Consider the following 18,061-nt stretch of genomic DNA (forward strand, 5'->3'; position numbering starts at 1 on the left):
AGTATGATCAATTTTTCATAGAATTTGTCTTAAAAAAGCAACTGCATATGATTTCTTTAGTCAACACAAATATTATCTTGTCAAATTGGCCACCAAAAATGTTGAGAATGTCTATGATTCTCATTGCTCGACCACCGAATTAGATTTCTTAATTTATAAATTATTTTCTCATCAATTTTCTTATAAAAATAAGTTATTTTATATTGTGAATTTAGTGAGATTTATCTCTTCTCAAAAAATACAAGAAACCTATATTTTTCACAACAAATATACAAAACTAAATTATAAATGTTCTCTGAAACAATAAATCTGTAAATGCAACACTTACAAGTGCGAAAGGATATGTAGATGTCAATACCAAGCAACCCTCTTGGTCAAGAAGAATAAGGAGATTTTCTTGTACGAGGAAGATTTAACTCATAGGCAATGCTCTTGTTATCATGTAAACTAGTTTATGTTAGCATAAAATCTATAATTATGTTATCTGTAATGCAAAAAAAATAAATTAAGTCATGATTAAAATAAAATAAAATTAGATCTAACAATATTATGATGAGTACTTTTTATTATTATTCAGAAGAATAAACCTTATCTGATCTATAGACTCATCAGATCCGAGATATCAATCAGAAAGGAGAACTAACGTTACTTTTCCTAGATTAGGGAGATTGAGAAAAATATAAATATCTCAACTGTATTTAGATGCGTTTATTTAACTCCCAGAAGTTTTGTGTATTTATAAGCGAGAGTAGAGAATCTATGATAAGAAATCTTATTATAATATGATATTCTTTTCTACCGGATAATAATCATAATAAGAATCTAATCATATTTATAATATATCTTATTTAATTAAATAAAACTATATAATCTAACAATTCATGCTTGATATAATTCTTCCATAAAATTTTAGAGCTTGGGAATGATAGGATAGAATACCTTATTCTATTAGGGTTTAGGCAGTCTAGCAACGAAGTACTACAACATCATTCTTCAAGCTGATGGCTTGGATTCAGCATCAAGAATTGGAGCAGCAGTCTTGAGATGCACCCAAGCCTAAAGATCCCAAGCGATGTGCTGCTTGCTTCCCCATCACATCACAGCAACTCCTCCTCCAACATCCACAAAACACTGAACCTGTCTCGAACATGGGGAAGATTACGAGTTAAGAGTATGCCCCCCAAATCCTTTTACTCCATTCGATTAGCTTTTGGGGGGGACGGAGATCGTGTCCCCATAAACTCCATGCTATCACATGCTTTACCAGTGAACGAGTGATATCTACTGCTGCACATACGCATTGCACCACAGCCGAGAGGACCTTCAAATCGACGTAGCAAGCGGACACCATCATGTGAGTCAAATCCTCGGAGATACAGCCGGCTAAAGTCCTCCTCCTTGTTTCCCACTCGAGCAGTACCCCCCAAGCGCTAAAGTTAACGTGTGTATTCTTAGTTTATTGTGGTTCTCCCAAATCAATGCGCTAATCCTGCCAAGCACATGCACGAGATCTCTGTCATTTATGCCACCAACCTTACCTTCTCTTAATCTATCCCAACCTTCATCCCACCATAAATCGTTGCCAATCCAAGCCAAAATCTCCGAACCGGGTTTATTGTCCGGCTCGATCGATTTCGAGCCGCTCCATCCGCGTCAGAATCTGCCAGATAAATGTTCCCGAACCGGGTTCAGTAGTCGGTCCGATCCGCCCCGGGCGGCTCGATTTCGAGCACCGCCCGCGACGGCTGAAGCGCCGTCCGCTGCGGAATCTGCCAGTAAGACGACTCCGATACGGCTGTTATCCACGAAACTGCCCTAACATTCTCGTGAAGTAGGGTGTAATAGTAATTGACTCGAAAGCGGAGGGTAATTTATAAGCTGTCAGGTGTGAGCTCACACCCCGAGGTCCCAACGGCCACAACTTGCTACTACCGGTCATTTCGGCGGACTAATTTTCTCGAGCAATTAAATCGATTGACTATTATTTAGTGGCTATTTGCAATACAAAAATAAGATCGGAATAAACAACACGAAAAGGGGTACGATGGTATACGGCAGTCGTCCCTCCGAGCGGTCCAAATCCGCCAAAACCAATGACAAAATCTCAAGTTGGGCGAACTGTGTACGGACCGGTCTCGTCCTCCAATAAAGCTAAAATTGATGTATACGGTAATAATTATGATTATTTTCATGAGTCGATCGAAGATGGTGGATGCTTCCTTGCGAGGGCTTTGATTTGTCAACCTCACGGGAACGTTCATGAGGAATTATATCGATGAAATTACAGTAAAGTTGATTATAGAGTATACGCATGCATGTACAAAATGTGCACCATGAAATAATACCAAGGTAGGAATGCATGACGGAGATCAATTAGGACCTCCGAAGCGTGCAGCTTCTACCTTTAATGTGTCTCAATAAACGAGCAAACTGACAGCCTGATCTCAAAGATTCAGATCTTAGCTTTTTCCAGTTGAATAACAGCAAATCTAGATTTAAATCATGCAGTAAATCCTCACAAAATCTACATGGGTCGTCCAGTATATTCCTCTCATCTTTTTTGGAACCTCCCTTCACCTTCTCTCTCTCTCGTTTTTAATGGAGAGACTGCACTAGGTTGTAGCCTCGAGGCTCCTCTTTTCCTATAAAGTACAGCCAACCTCCCATCTCATCCTTTACAGTGTTCTCTTCCTTTGTCCTCCTTCTTCTCCTTTAGCTTATTGTATTTTCTTCCTTTCTCCTTCTTCTCCTCCTCCTCCTGTAGCTTTTCCTGTGCTTTCTTGGTTTCTCTTCTGTCTCCTTTGGTTTCCCTGCGGTCTCTCCGTTCATGTACTATTGAGTGAGTGCAGCATATTTTGGGAGAGAGAGAATGAGGACAGCCATGAAGAAAGTGGAGAAGATCCGGCAGATCGTGCAGCTGAAGCAGGTGATGCGGCGGTGGAGGGCACTGAGTCTTCGGCGCCACGGCGGGGAGGCTAACAAGGCGGAGGGCGAGGCAGGGTCGGGGAGGCCCGTCCGGTCTGGGTTCCTGGCGGTGTACGTGGGGCCGGAGCGTCGGCGGTTCGTGATCCCGACCCGGTTCCTCAACCTGCCGGTGTTCGCCGCCCTGCTGCAGCGGGCGGAGGAGGAGTACGGGTTCCCCCCCGCCGGCGGTCTGGCCCTCCCCTGCGACCCGGCCTTCTTCAGGTGGGTGCTCGACGCGCTCGACCGGGACGAGCCCCGGCTCGGCTCCCTCACCCTCGAGGACTTCTACACCCTCTTCGCTGACCTCGGCGCCGCCGCCGCCGCTTCCCCATGCCGCGAGCCCGTCGCTTACAACGGCTTCTCCCCTCTCCTCCCCAAGACCAAGGCTCGATAACACGCAGGCCTTTCTCTCGATCTTCTTCCTTCCCCTTGAAGTTTTTGTACAGGTGAAGTGGCAGTAGATGAGAAGTAAGTGGCGTTCGCTAAGATTTCATCCATGGATCCTAAAAATGTGGGACTCATACGCGATGTGAGTCTTCCCTCTCTCTATCTCTCTCTCTCTCTCTCACACACATAAAAGAGAACTGAATCCAACTCCAGTCTTTTTAGCCTTGATCATGGAGTTGTATGAGGTTTCTGGGGGAGGTCATAACCTGGAATCTAAATCCACGATGATCCTGTTGCTGATGTTGAGACATGACATGATCTGTACTGAGAATTCAATGCAATTCGAAGCTGAAACTGCTGTTGTCTTTCATGCAATTCAGATGCACATTTCTTCCTCACTTGTTATGCGTTTGCTATGAATATTTTGAGATCCATGTATTCTCTCTTGTGCACGAATGTGAGGTGGTCGATGCTTCGTCCAGAAAATTACAAGGAATTGCACTGAGAATGAGAAGGGACAATACATGTTAACCTTTTTATCACCATTATTTCATCTAACAACTTGAAATATCCCTCTGAAATTTGTATCCAACGAAAATATATACATCATTTTGACAGGTAATCTCGAAGATATATATCATTTTGACCACTTATTTTATTCTTTTGATCATTAAGAATCTTCATATCATATAACGAAACTTGCAGTGGTGGGTCAGGATCACCTCCAATCATTGCGCTGATTAATACTTTGATCACATCACTCATATTCAAGATGATCAAAGTGATGAAGATAAGGCATCCATTCATCCATCCATATTAAGTTGTCTTTGCTTGCGTTCTCTTGTGATGCAGCACGATGTCTTCGTCCATCGGACCGCCGTGATCAGACCAAGCAAGCATTAATGTGTGAACATGGTTCCTTGTTTTCAGCAATGATGTGATATCTGAAGACCTCAGCCATGACTTTTATGAGTTGCAGCATTCCTCGTCAACTTCGTTGGTGATGTTGCTTGTTGCTTGCTCTTTGCTTGATTGACTATGCCGAGCTTGCTACAGTTGTAGGGAAGATCGATGATGGCAAATGAACACGAACATGGTGGAGGCTTGCCCCACCTCGTCTGCGCCCACAAGGGGAAGGTTGTGATGGGCACCAATCACTACAGGTATCAGCATCTTCTTGAGAGTGATGCATCTTTTCCAGCTCACCGTGGTGATGGCTCTCTGCATTCTACCATAATATATAAATATATTGTACATAAAGCCATTTTTGAATTTTGCATATAGTACTCATGCTTGTCTCAAAAGTAAATATTAATTCTCAATGAATGTTTGGTGTTTGTTGATAGATAGCTTTTCAGATGTTTGTCATCAGTGATAATTCCAAAAGGATGTAGTCATTTGATTGGTTGTCTTCCCTACTTTCCACTTGTTTTGATCATATCATATGCAATTTTTTTTATTCTAAAAAAAAAAAACTCAGTGCACACCAATGCAAAGTATGATTAATGTACCTAAATTTAGAATTTTTTAGATAAACACATATACAAATATATACATAGGACACACATATGATATATAACTTACATGGATTGAATTCTCATGAAAAGTATAAGGGTGATATCACATCTTTTGATGAATGAAATATAGATCTCTTATATTAATTATCCTACAAACTCATAACCCATAATTTTTTAAAAGGGTTACTCCATGCACCTAAATATTTTGTATGACATTTATTTTAAATATAAAGATGATGGATAGCTTAGTCCACACATACCTTTCTTTCATTTTTCTTGGTAAAGTGAAAGGAGACTTGAATTATTTGGAATGATCTTCATGGGATAAGATCATTATCCTCAACAGAATCTGAACTTGGGATTGCAGTGGGAAAAAAAAAAAGGTTCTGTCATCCTTTGTGGCTCCACAAAGCTTTTGAAGATGAAGAAATTGGTGGAGGTCTTCTTCTTCCCCTTTCCTTTACCCTTTCAGCAAAACAAGGAAAACAGATGCAGAATTCAAATGGATGTTTACCAGAAAAGCTGAGCCCTGCTCCTCCTCCATGTTCAGCACAAACACCAATGTGCATTGAGACTGGTTGCAACTTGAGCACACATCTCCACCCTCACTGAGCTGTGAATAATGTTGTGTTTCTTCCTTCTTTCTCTCCCTCTGACCTGTGTGTTTATTCAGCTTCCTCAGTAACAACAGTGAAAAAGCTGCCAATGCCTTGAGATTCTCAGGACACTTTACATGGATAACGAAAAATATTGAAGACAGCAGACCTGCTCTCTGGACTGAACAATAGTTTTGGGAATAGAGTACAGTAGCATTTGTTGTCACTGTCCTTGTTGTCCAATCCAACTTGAAAGAAGGAGAGAGATGCAAGTTCCTATAATCTTGTTTTTAGAATGGTGAATCATTCATTGTGCCTCAAAAAGATAGAAAAGACTCGAGTGTGCAACTTAACCACAAACATATAAGATAGGAAGATCTAATTGACTATATAAACAAATATATATATGAGTAACTTTTTTGTAACTTCAACATATACTACTAGTCTTTTAGTTTTCGAAACTTAAACAAATGATTACAATTTAATAGGGACTTCCAAAAGTGGGCATGGGTGGGCCATATCTGGGTCGATCGATAAGATGGGCCCACACCGTGAACGGTTCTGATTGCATGAGGCGTCACGTTGCGCACGCTGCTTCCGTTCCGGCCTACAAGCGAAAAACGCCGAGACGGGTGGGGCGCAGAACAGACGCCGTGTAGATTACCTGTACGATAACATTCAGGAAACACGACTTTCCCCGGAAGCCCAACTCGCTTGGTGAGCCCTCGAAACCGATGGGCCCAAGCGTGGGGGAATACAAATCCTGAACTGTGAGCGCGCTTTTTCAGGTGATCCGAGCTCGTGGCGATAAAGCGGAAAGCACCGTCTTCGGTCCGCAACGGCCACGTGAAATGCGCTGCCGGCCAACAATTTCCCTGTAAATACCCAACTGTGCCCCCGTGAAACCGACTGCATAATATACTCACCGCACTCCGCTCGCGGAATCCCTGATAGCCGAAACCTAAGCGCGTCCTCTCGGCCTCGATTCCTACCCCATTGCCTCCTCTCCGTCGAATCTCTGCGCACGTCGATTCCTTCGCTGCTAGGGCGGATGGACATGTCCAGGACCACTTCAAGGTTCAGTTTCGCGTCCAATTGCGGTCTCTTTCCGGTGAAATGCGGGAATCTCCGTAGGTATGCGAGAGGAGGGGGTGACCTCGTCGGCAATTCGGTCACCTTGAGGGCTTCTGGGGGTTCAAGAAGGGTGGAGTCTTTGGTCAGCAATGCGAGTGCTCGTGGGGGTGACGAGGTGGAGACCGTGGTCATCGAGAGGCCGGGCCTTGCTCCATTCCAAGTGCTCGCCGGGAGCCCCGCGCCACTTGGTGCCACGGCTTGCGATGGCGGTGTCAATTTCGCAATTTACTCCAGCGGCGCCACGGCCGCGGCGCTGTGCCTTTTCACGCTCTCTGATCTGACAGCTGTAAGCTCTTCTGCTTTACATTGATGGGGCTTGTTCCTTGCAGAGGTTGAATTGACTTACTGGTTATGCGTACATATTGATCCAAAAGTTTTCATTTTCATTTTATTTCTTTCTAATTATTTGGTCCACTGCTTTTGGGTTCTTTTTTCGTCCAAATGAAGGTAATTTAGACAGCAGCATTCTCAGCTTAAATTGTTTATAATTTTTTCATCCATAGGGGAGAGTGACTCGAGTATCATTGATGGTGTAGCATTCGTGGTAATATAGATAGTTTTCAGCTACATTGTTGCTAACTAAATTGGTCAATTATGTAAATAAGCAGGTGAAATGGTATCTGCAGTTTCAATTTAGGTTGATGCACCATTCAGAGATTTTCCATTTAAAGGAAAAATTCTAACTTTTCAATATCTCTACCTTCTTCCTGGACCATCCTAATTTATAACATGAGTCGCATTTTCTATCATCTACAAACCAACATTTAGTAGCTTAAGAAAGAAGATGGATATATATTCTTTTTTATTTGTTTTATTTGGTTAGACATATACATTAGAAAGAATGTGATGATTGTTTTATTTCTTTTTTAGAATTATTGTGAATTTTTGCTTTATATGATATGACTTTCTCCCCTCTTTCTTTGCAGAACAGAGTGACAGAGGAGGTTGTCCTTGATCCTTTGATCAACAGGACTGGGAATGTTTGGCATGTTTTTCTTCAAGGGGAACTTGATGATATGGTGTATGGGTACAAGTTTGATGGGAAGCTTTCTCCTCAGGAAGGACACTACTTTGATTATTCCCGAATCTTGTTGGATCCATATGCTAAGGTTTGTTTTGTTTGTAATAACTAGCTACGCACTCTGTTTCATTCCTATATTATGCTTTTAGAGAAAAAAATTCCCTTGAAAAAAATTCCTATATTATGCTTTTTGATGTTCTGCTCGTCTCAATAATTGTCAAAAGGTGTCTCATTGTTGATTCCTTTTTTTTTTTAGGCAGTAATAAGCAGAGGAGAATATGGTGTCCTAGGACCTGGAGGTGAATGTTGGCCCCAGATGGCAGGCATGATACCAGTTTCTAATGAGGAAGTATGTATGCATATATATAAAATATACAACATATAATTTATTAAAGAAGTTTCTGTACCTTCCATCCTTTTTTTTACTTTTACAGCGCTTGATTCTTGTCTATCGCTGCTTCTTTATCATCTGAATTCCAATAACTTAAACATGATAAATTCATGGACATCAGCTTACTTTGGAAGATAAATAGCTCGTCCTTGCGTTACTGATTTCAAAACAGAAGGAACTTTTGTATTTGCTTAAAGGATATCTCTTACGTAATATCGTTGTTGCCGTTTTAGTTAGTCTTTATAAGCTAGGGCTTTTCTGCATAAATTTCTGTAATTATTAAGTATAGTGCTGTTTTTTATTTTTTCACTATAAAGAACATGCCTGTATGATAAGACTGGCACATGACCAACAACTTTCTTCACAACGAGAACTATAAGGCTGATTGGTGTATTGGATGATGTCTAACATAGTAACTTAATGGGTCAAGTGGACTTCAAAAAGTCATATGCTCATCTCTGAATCAGCCTGGATATCTTAATAATATTGCTGATCAAGGAATTTTATGTAATGAATTAGGCATAAGCCGAAGAAGATTGAGCCATTCCCTGTCCAGATGTGGTGGACTCTTTGTAACTTATTGGTCAGCCAGAAGATATTGAAGAAGGCACATGACCAGCTGTATGAATCAGCCTGGACGTTGTTAGAATGCAACTGATCAGAGACTTGTCTGTATCTCATTAGTCACAAGCAGTAGCAGCTTTAGCCATTCCATGTCCATGTCTGGTCAATTGTTTGAATCCTATTCAGGTGCTTTATGTTTTAGTCTTGATTGTCAGCTGACTCTGTTAAAGATTTATTCTTTATGTTTATATATGTTTCTTTATTCTAGTACAGTTCCAAAAAAATCTTAGTTTGATATATATTCCATATTTTCATGGGTGTAAGACTTGTCTGGAACTAAAAACCCAAGACTGCCAGCTCTCCCACTTGACCCCCAAAAGCAATGTAGCTAGAAATATTTTTAAAAAATTGTTATGTAAAAGTGGGATTTAGACTTGGCTTACCAATCAGATAAACCTTCTACCAACTTTCTTTCTAATGTTTGCTTGCTTTATGAAGTTGATCTACTTGTATATATACATATATTTAGCATATGCAATATATGGCATCTGGGCTGGCCTAGGTTATAAAGGTGCCAGTCTATGCTTGGCCAAAATTTTGGCCAGGCCTTGTTACTCTTGCTCAAGCTTGGTCCTATCTAGGTTTTTTCTTGTCCAAGCTTGTTTATTTTTGGGCCAAGCTATTACGCTTAGGTGAGTAGCCAGGACATGAACAAGTGTCCAGAAAATAACACGTTCTAAACTAGCAAGAGCAATGTGAGCTAACGACTAACCAACATAATATGGTTATGATACTCAAAAGCTACAATGCTAACCTATATAATCTACCTGTATTTATATTTTTTCTTTAAATTGAAATTAGGTCCATGACTTCCATAATGGATTAACTGATTCCAATACCAGTCGATGGCTGCAACAGTGTGGTATCAGGATTGTACAACGTATCGAGTATTGATGCAGGTTGGTGCTGATCAGTGCCAGATATACTGACAAAGAGAGTGAAAAAGAGTGAGAGAATGGGGAGGAGGAGGTGAGGTGGCACAATGTGGATATGCAAAGAGGTGTAACAATGACAGCAGCAGGGAAGAAGCAGCAAAATGACATGGAGGAGAAGAAGTAGAGCTATGGAAGAAGAAAAAGAAATGGAAAAAAGAAAGGTTGGGAACAGGTAGCGAGCGCCAAGCGGTAGGCTCACGCTCACCATCCAATATAGTTGAACACCAGTAGGCTTATCGGACGGTAAGCTTGGTTTTGGATCAGATTAGGTGACTGGTACTGGTAAGCTGAATTTCAGATCAGACTGGGCATAGTTGTCTAATATTCTTTATCAGACAGGTAAAACCATATGATTGAGATTTAAATTTCCATTATTTCAATTTTCTGAATATGTTTTATTTCTCGAGCTTACATTTTCATGAATATTCTTAATGTTAATGTGCTTTGGTCTATTACATTATGCATCTAAGTTGATAAAAAGAATTCTTTTATTTTCTTAGTTTTGACCTTTGTCTGCTAAATCTGTCTTTTCTATTTTCAGTTCGATTGGGAGGGAGATTTACCTCTGCAGTACCTTCAAAAGGACCTTATAATTTATGAGATGCATGTGCGCGGCTTTACAAAGCATGACTCTAGTGAGACCGATTCACCTGGAACCTATATTAGCGCAATAAAAAAATTGGACCATTTGAAGGTATATATTATGGTTAATGTTTAGGTTTATATATTTATGTAAAGCTGGTCTATGCCTTTGTTGTTCTTGTGTCACATATTATGAGTGTTACTTTTTTGTCATTAATTTAATATGCAAATGGATACATACATATAAACTAGTTCTAATAATACACATAAGTTTTTATCAATTTTATACCTTGAAGTTTCAGAGATGATCATAACTTGGCAGGTGTTGATTTAGACAACCTAATTGACATGTTATGCCATATAAGATTTTTCATAGTAGAACATGGTGAGGCTTAAATGCTTAGCAACAGAATTGGGTCAAATTATTAAAACAAGAAACTGAAGAACTTAAACAGACTGAAAGTATTCTACATTAGGAAAGCATGTGATAGATTTTTCTTGAAAATCTTGGATTAAATGAGAATAATAGCATACATCACTTTTATCTTATCTTGTTTATCTTTTTTTTTTCCCAAGCTCATCATGTTGGTCCTTGAGCTTCTATTTTCAGTATTATAATCTTAGCATTTCTTTTCTCCCACTTCCAGGGTATAACTACTAAATAAATCCCTCCTATTTTAAACAGTATAGTGGATTCAGCAGTCAGCATTAATATGTGAGAAAAACATCGTGACATTCCTGCATTTCTATGAAAGAGGACAAAGTTGGATACACTTAGAAATGGATGTTATACACTAAGAAATGTTATAAACATTCATGGATACACTAAATTTTCAGTGGTAATTTTGTACCATATTTGCCTTCATTAACAGTAATTATTAACTGATGGAACCAGTACTTATGTAAGTTCTACACATCTGGGGGGTAAACTTTTTGGTGTCTTTAAGCTTCTGAATTTTATATTTAAGCATGACAATTGTAGGAAATTAGTGGTTTCCCTACTATTTAAAATGGAGTATAAATTAAAACCTGCAAAAATATCTCCATCTACAATGCACAACACGTGTGTATTTGCCAAAAAAGAGTGTTTATTTGAAGGATTTTCTTAAAATATGAAAAGTAGGCTGTGTATCATTATATGGTTTACAGGATTGATGCCGAAACCGACACTGTTGAGTGTTGACCACTTCATCATATTGTTTGAAGTACATTATCATACAGATTATATCTTACAACTAGTTGCTGAACTTTGGCTGATCGTTGAAAACTCTACAGGAATTGGGAATCAACTGTATAGAGTTAATGCCATGTCATGAGTTCAACGAGCTGGAGTACTTCAGCTACAATTCTGTTCTTGGCGAGAATAAGTATGTAAGCTTGACTGCCGTAAGTTATAAATAATTTATTATTTAAGCAAACAGTGTGGTACAATTAGATGTGCTCTTAAATGCATCCACCTTGGAGAATATATTTTATCTGCATGCAGAAAAAAGTGGATTAGTGCCTTTGCATATATTATCCTACTTTCTCGATAAAAATTGTCTTCTTCAGTAGGGCCATGACTAAGAATTCTTATACTGAGCTTGAGTAACACTTGATACATTCAAAATAAAAACTGGCCTTGTAAATGTGTTTTCTTTAACCTTCCATTTGGTAATTCTCAATTTGCAGCTCCTTGATTAATTTGTTTGATCATTTAAATTAAACATTCCTAATCTGGTATCGTCGTCCAAAGAGTCTCATTGTTAGAGCTTTTTCAAGTGGGTGAAACTTTGCATTTTAAGATTTCATGTTTGCCAGTTTTTCTTCAAGTTATTTGTCTAAATAACTTAAATGTTTTTCTTCAATGCTATATTTCCCATGTAGATCTTGGGAATTCTCATTGTTTGAAAATGTTTATTTATTATCTCAGGCTGAACTTCTGGGGTTACTCTACTGTCAACTACTTTTCACCCATGATAAGATATTCATCAGCTGGTTTGGCTAACTGTGGCCGTGATGCAATAAATGAATTTAAGACTCTCATTAGAGAAGCTCATAAGCGAGGAATTGAAGTAATCAGCACGTTGACACACATATTACTTAGTATTGTATAGCATCCAACATTTTTCTGATACAATTTGCTTCAGGTACTTTTGGACGTTGTTTTCAATCATACAGCTGAAGGGAATGAGAATGGTCCTATGATTTCATTTAGGGGCATTGATAACAGCACATATTATATGCTTGCACCAAAGGTTTGCTTCCACAATGACATTATTTATTTCCTTCTTACCAGAACTCTGTGAAACAGAAATATGAGAAAAATTCTCTAGAAGAATTAACATTTGTGCTGATTAAAGATCAACCAGATTTTCACTACTTAGATGCCTTATTTTTTGACAGGGTGAGTTTTACAACTATTCAGGTTGTGGCAACACCTTCAACTGTAATCATCCGGTGGTTCGTCAATTTATAGTTGACTGTTTAAGGTAGACAGACAGGTTTATCCTTTTCAAACTTTGCAACTTAATTATGTGCTTATCTGTAATACACAATTGGACAGGATGAATGATTCTTAAAGTTATGAAATTTCTGATATAGTGTATCAGTTGCTTATGTATTTTTATTGCATTCTCCTAAAATCTGCTTGCTCTAGTTGATGTCAATTGGCTCAATTCCATTAATGACCCATTATATAAGTCCCTGAAATTTTCCTCTTCATCTACTCTTTGATCTTCTAGCTTCTTATCATTCCTTGTTCTCCACTGTTTCACATTGTTAAATTCTCCTTTGAGGAGGTCTTACTAACTGTTATTCTCTTTTGCTATGTAATCCGTTTGCTTACATTTTCCTGTGCATAGTTGATGTATTGTTTTTCCTTTTAAGGAGATAATTTCAGTATATTATTAACAATATAACCCCTTTGATGTTCAGCATATTACATATAAAGACCATTTAGAAATTATAGAGGTTGTGATCACTAGAAAACTTTCATGATAGTAAGTCCTCATAATTCTGCAAATTTTGTAGGTGAACCAAAAGTTGAAGTTGCAGACATGAGAATGGATTTTCATTAGAATCTTACCTATTAAAAATTACAACTTTCTGAAATGCAATTTCTGGAATGCTGTTCCTGTGGATAATTTAGTTTGTAGATACATCTGATAAAATCAGAGAACATAGATTAGGGAGTAGAAGTCCTTTCTTTTTTTACCATCTCTAACAGGATTAAAAATATTTATCATTCTTTTATTCCACCTGTCACTGCACCTTGATATTGATTATCTTTCTGTTGTAGATATTGGGTTACAGAAATGCATGTTGATGGATTTCGCTTTGATCTTGCATCTATTATGACCAGGAGTTGCAGGTTGACCTCTTTGCACTGCTTAACTCTATCCTGTTTTACATAGCATCTCATGTTTCAAATTGTTTCATGAAGCCTATGGGATCCTGTGAATGTATATGGAAATCCCATAGAAGGTGATATGGTGACAACTGGAACTCCTGTTGGTGGTCCTCCACTTATTGAAATGATCAGCAATGATCCAATTCTTTGCAAAGTCAAGGTAATTGGCTGATTGGTTACTTAATAATAGTATTTGTTTGTTTTTTATGGGCACTAAGCATACATGCTAAACCTAGATCTACTAACTTGTTTGTGATGGTCACAATGACCTTTTCTCTCTATCACATTCCAGAGTAATTTTATTATTGATCGTGCACTTTATCTTATTAGATTGATGATCATTTACATTCAATTAAGCCACTTTATTTCCCGTCTTTTGAGGCTATTCAAATTTATTTCAAAATTTTGTCAAATAGTTGATTGCTGAAGCATGGGATGCTGGAGGCCTTTACCAAGTTGGTAGCTTTCCACACTCGGGTATTTGGTCTGAGTGGAATGGACAGGTTTGTTGGAACTTTATCTTCTTTTCTATAGTTCAATGTTTCATCAAGAGCTTCTGAAGGTGTGAAGATTTTTACATTACCAAATAGCGCATTTGGGAACAATGGTCTTGTCTATACTAAGATATTTTATACCATGACAGAAAGCTAAGTTCCAGAGTAACTACTTTGACAGAACAAGAAGAAAGAAAAACTAGTCTTCATTTTGAACAAAGTTCCAATGGAGTACTCTGTAACCTTAAGACTGAGAAATATTGGTATAATGATAAGTGGAACTTAATTCCACTGCAATCTATTTAAAAATGCTTAACCTACCTGAAAGCAAACATATCATTCAAACATTAATCATTCTTTTGAGTTAAATAGTTATGTTCTTCTCTTCAAATAGGAAGAAAAGGCATAATACCCTTATAAGTTTCTTTATTAGCTTATACAAGGCCACAAATAGTTACATAGGTATTAGAATTTGCTTCAGAGTGCATGTCCATTAGACCCTCTCGTTAGCATGCAGTCATTATATTTCAAGAATATTAAGAGATATAGATGCTTGAGAATGGTTTAGGATTGATTTTTCCCAAAACAAAGGCTGGAGCCAATGTTGACTTCTTCTCAACAATAAGCAAGTTACACTGAAACTAGAAGATAGCAAACACTAAAGGACATTTTATTTGAATATATTTGGCCTCACAGGCATGCTGAACATCAACATGGTAAAACTTGACTCGCAGGGCTATTACCCGGCTATTGTCTCTCCAATATCAACCGGTGTCTGTCAGAAAGTTAGAGATACTGCAAAAGAGTTGGCACATATGAGATGCATTCCTAGGCACACTTAATTGCTATGGCCTTACAGTAACCCTTGTTTGTTGTAACTGGTTTGCATTAGTGCTAACATCTACTTCTGATGCAATTTCTCAGTATCGTGACATAGTGAGGCAATTCATCAAGGGTACCGATGGATTTGCTGGAGCTTTTGCGCAGTGTCTTTGTGGTAGCCCAAATCTATACCAGGTAATTGTATGACTTTTACATGCATAACCTTTCCTTCTCTGACTTATCAACCTTTTTTCTAATTTAATTTGTAGAAAACACAAAGGGAAGATAAACTAACCTGGAAGCTACAGAACATTATTTCAGTAAATTCATGAACTATTGCAACTTTCATCAAGCTCCTTAAGTAGCATGTATTACATTTTGTTAGTTAAATTGCAGCGAATGTGAATTAAATTTGTTTGTTAAATTTCTTACTCTAGGATTCTTATTCTTTGACCTTCTGTATTTCCTGGCTTAGTCCGATAACTAGCATGTACTACATTTTGTCAAAACCGTGATTTATGTACACATTAATTTTCAAGCCAGAAAAGAATTACCAATATATGCACAGTAAGAATGCTAATTCAAGAATTCAGAAAGCGGGTCAAAATAATCTGTAGATGATTCCAGGCAAGTATAGGATACAATTAAGTAAACTTCCTGCCACTGATCCCATCCAATTTTGGTAAGATGCTGAAGTTATTTAAGTTTCAACTAAGTCACTCATTATACACCTTATTTGTTAAGAACATTCCATTTTGTGGTCTATAGAAGGTATCTATTACCATGGTTCTCTAGTCTGCAGAATTATATTTACGTCCTTCAGGAAATTTATTTCTATATGATCATTGGATTCTGTGTTTTTCATAGTGTCCAGTCACAAGTAGTTTTTCTAATTTGACTCGTATTGCTCACTGATATTCTGGATCAGGATGGAGGAAGAAAACCGCGGCATAGCATCAACTTCATCTGTGCACATGATGGATTTACTTTAGCTGATCTGGTGACATACAATAACAAGTCCAACTTGTCAAATGGTGAAGATAACAGAGATGGGGAGAATCATAATCTTAGCTGGAACTGTGGAGAGGTAAATTTATATGAGCATTTTAATTCAGTATCCTTTGTATCATTCCAGCAAATTTCATTTTCCTGTATTGCTGGATCTTTTGATAGTTGAATTCCTTTTTTTGTTTTCATTTGCGTCTTACATATGACTGCTACTCCCTTTTGATATGAGGAGTGAAAGTTCTGCACATTAGATTTCAAGTGAATTAGGAGAAAAGTTTACAGTATTTCCAATTTAATTAATGAAGATTGAGAGTATAATATTGTATATACTTACTTGCTGCCCTACCTCTATGGTCTACCACATATTACTTTCCAGAATATTAATTTTCCACTCTGCAGGAGGGGGAGTTTGCAAGCATAACCGTAAGAAGATTAAGAAAAAGACAAATACGGAATTTTTTCCTTTGCCTCATGGTTTCCCAAGTAAGTATTAGTCTTAATAGTTTAGATACTATTGGATTTCTCGAGATATGAAGTTACCATCTGTAGTGTTAAAAGGCATCGATTATTGAACTTATTCTTGCTTTGTTGAGCACAAGAACTGTCTCTCTGAAAGCCGTAGATCTAGGAATTTGTTATTGATTTAATTACATGCATATATTTTTTTAGGTGGATAAAAAATATATAAAATGTCAAGATAGTGGAACGGGATTTAGTGATCAAATGCTATCCACCTGCAGATATTTGGTCTGCAGTTGAATTCAGTAGTTTTGTAGCTTTTCGTCTCCCACACACTTAACATCTCAGGTTTATTCATCTGCTATCAAATTATTCATCCATCCATCTCAACAATCCTGGTTACTTTAGTGTACGTCACAAGTTCAAGCATCCAACAACTGTTTTACCAATGCTACCCTACTTACGTTCGAAATCTTTTTATTGCTGCAGGGAGTGCCAATGATTTACATGGGCGATGAATATGGCCATACAAAAGGAGGAAACAACAACACATACTGCCATGATAATTACGTGAGCATCTATCGTCATTCTCTTGCACTTTGTTGTTGTTAATCTTCACATCTGTTATCAGTTTGATGCATGAACTTCATGTGCCACAGTTCAACTATTTCCGTTGGGATAGGAAGGAGGAATCCTCATCTGATTTCTACCGTTTCTGTCGACTCATGACCAAGTTCCGCTAGTGAGTGCACCATCCTGACAACCCTTCTCCAACTCTTGACGAAAGCATCCATCCAACATGGGCCATTAAACATGTGTTTTGTTGAACCACAAATTGCAGCGAATGTGAATCCCTTGGCCTGGATGAATTCCCAACAGCGGAGCGACTCCAATGGCACGGCCACCAGCCCAAGACTCCCGACTGGTCCGAAACCAGCAGATTTGTCGCATTTACCATGGTATATAATTCAATCCTGTACACTTTTCCAAGAACCAACTAACCTGTGATGACTCCGAAAACTGACATTTTTTGCTGTTGCTTGACGAAAGAGCAGAGTGATTCATTGAAGGGAGAGATCTATGTGGCCTTCAACACAAGCCATCTGCCAGTGACAGTCACACTACCAGAACGCTTGGGCTATCGATGGGAGCCGCTGGTGGACACGAGTAAGCCTGTGCCCTATGACTTCCTCTCCGATGATGTCCCGGACAGAGCCACGGCCGTCAAACTGTACTCCCATTTCCTGGACGCCAACCTGTACCCCATGCTTAGCTACTCCTCTGTTATATTAATACTCCAACCCGATGCTTGAACATTTCATTATGGCAGTTCAAAGTTACAATTACTAGTTTTATTATATTATTATTGTGATTATTGAAGGAAATGATGTTTAGTCGCTCATCTCAGCAGCGGTAATGACCAATACATCCAACTAAACTTGGAGAAGAGGGCTGCAGTATCCCATTCTTTCCTACTGCTAAAAGAGCCAAAAAGAGAACATCCTCTCGAAGCTTCATATAAAGTGGTTATGCTGGCAATGGGACTTCAACCATCAATCATTTAAATTATGTATAGAATGATTCAGTTATTGGAATGTCATTATAGATCAGAAAGAAAAATTGTGACTAAATGTAGTTAGCATTAGCTAACTTGTGTCGAAAAGATTATTTTTTATAAAAAATGTTGTTAATAATTTTTTGTAATTATAATGATTTTTTAAGGAATGTTAATGTGA

At 38.3% G+C, this 18,061-nt stretch overlaps 2 protein-coding genes across 5 annotated transcripts; both read left to right on the plus strand.

Moving 5' to 3' along the window:
• The first annotated feature begins 2,533 nt into the window (after positions 1 to 2,533).
• Positions 2,534 to 3,726, plus strand: LOC135649404 (auxin-induced protein 6B-like). Its single transcript, XM_065167711.1, has one exon. It carries the CDS (start codon positions 2,870 to 2,872, stop codon positions 3,356 to 3,358), a length of 489 nt encoding a protein of 162 aa, XP_065023783.1. The 5' UTR covers positions 2,534 to 2,869; the 3' UTR covers positions 3,359 to 3,726.
• Positions 3,727 to 6,364: 2,638 nt separating this feature from the next.
• LOC135648342 (isoamylase SU1, chloroplastic-like) lies at positions 6,365 to 17,683 on the plus strand. 4 transcript variants are annotated; one of them, XM_065165960.1, is made up of 18 exons: positions 6,365 to 6,884; positions 7,525 to 7,707; positions 7,876 to 7,968; positions 10,111 to 10,263; positions 11,427 to 11,518; positions 12,064 to 12,205; positions 12,281 to 12,388; positions 12,537 to 12,622; positions 13,432 to 13,503; positions 13,576 to 13,702; positions 13,959 to 14,045; positions 14,961 to 15,053; positions 15,787 to 15,945; positions 16,266 to 16,349; positions 16,815 to 16,895; positions 16,985 to 17,067; positions 17,167 to 17,284; positions 17,376 to 17,530. In XM_065165960.1, exons 1-18 carry the CDS (start codon positions 6,516 to 6,518, stop codon positions 17,391 to 17,393), a joined length of 2,148 nt encoding a protein of 715 aa, XP_065022032.1. In that variant the 5' UTR covers positions 6,365 to 6,515; the 3' UTR covers positions 17,394 to 17,530. The 4 variants fall into 4 exon arrangements, with proteins under 4 accessions (XP_065022032.1, XP_065022030.1, XP_065022031.1 ...); XM_065165958.1 differs by having other exon boundaries at positions 6,366 to 6,884; positions 17,381 to 17,683; XM_065165961.1 differs by having other exon boundaries at positions 6,743 to 6,884; positions 7,530 to 7,707; positions 17,381 to 17,683.
• Positions 17,684 to 18,061: the final 378 nt, after the last annotated feature.

Source organism: Musa acuminata, chromosome BXJ3-9 (genome assembly GCF_036884655.1).
Source record: "Musa acuminata AAA Group cultivar baxijiao chromosome BXJ3-9, Cavendish_Baxijiao_AAA, whole genome shotgun sequence".
Classification (NCBI taxonomy): domain Eukaryota; kingdom Viridiplantae; phylum Streptophyta; class Magnoliopsida; order Zingiberales; family Musaceae; genus Musa; species Musa acuminata.

Excerpts from the sequence above, each read along its gene's own strand:
- LOC135648342 (XM_065165958.1), top strand. The coding sequence starts at position 6,516 with ATGGACATGTCCAGGACCACTTCAAGGTTCAGTTTCGCGTCCAATTGC. Across the intron at positions 12,623-13,431 it reads TTTATAGTTGACTGTTTAAG|ATATTGGGTTACAGAAATGC; the intron begins GTAGACAGACAG and ends TTTCTGTTGTAG. Across the intron at positions 17,068-17,166 it reads CTCATGACCAAGTTCCGCTA|CGAATGTGAATCCCTTGGCC; the intron begins GTGAGTGCACCA and ends CACAAATTGCAG.
- LOC135649404 (XM_065167711.1), top strand. The coding sequence starts at position 2,870 with ATGAGGACAGCCATGAAGAAAGTGGAGAAGATCCGGCAGATCGTGCAG.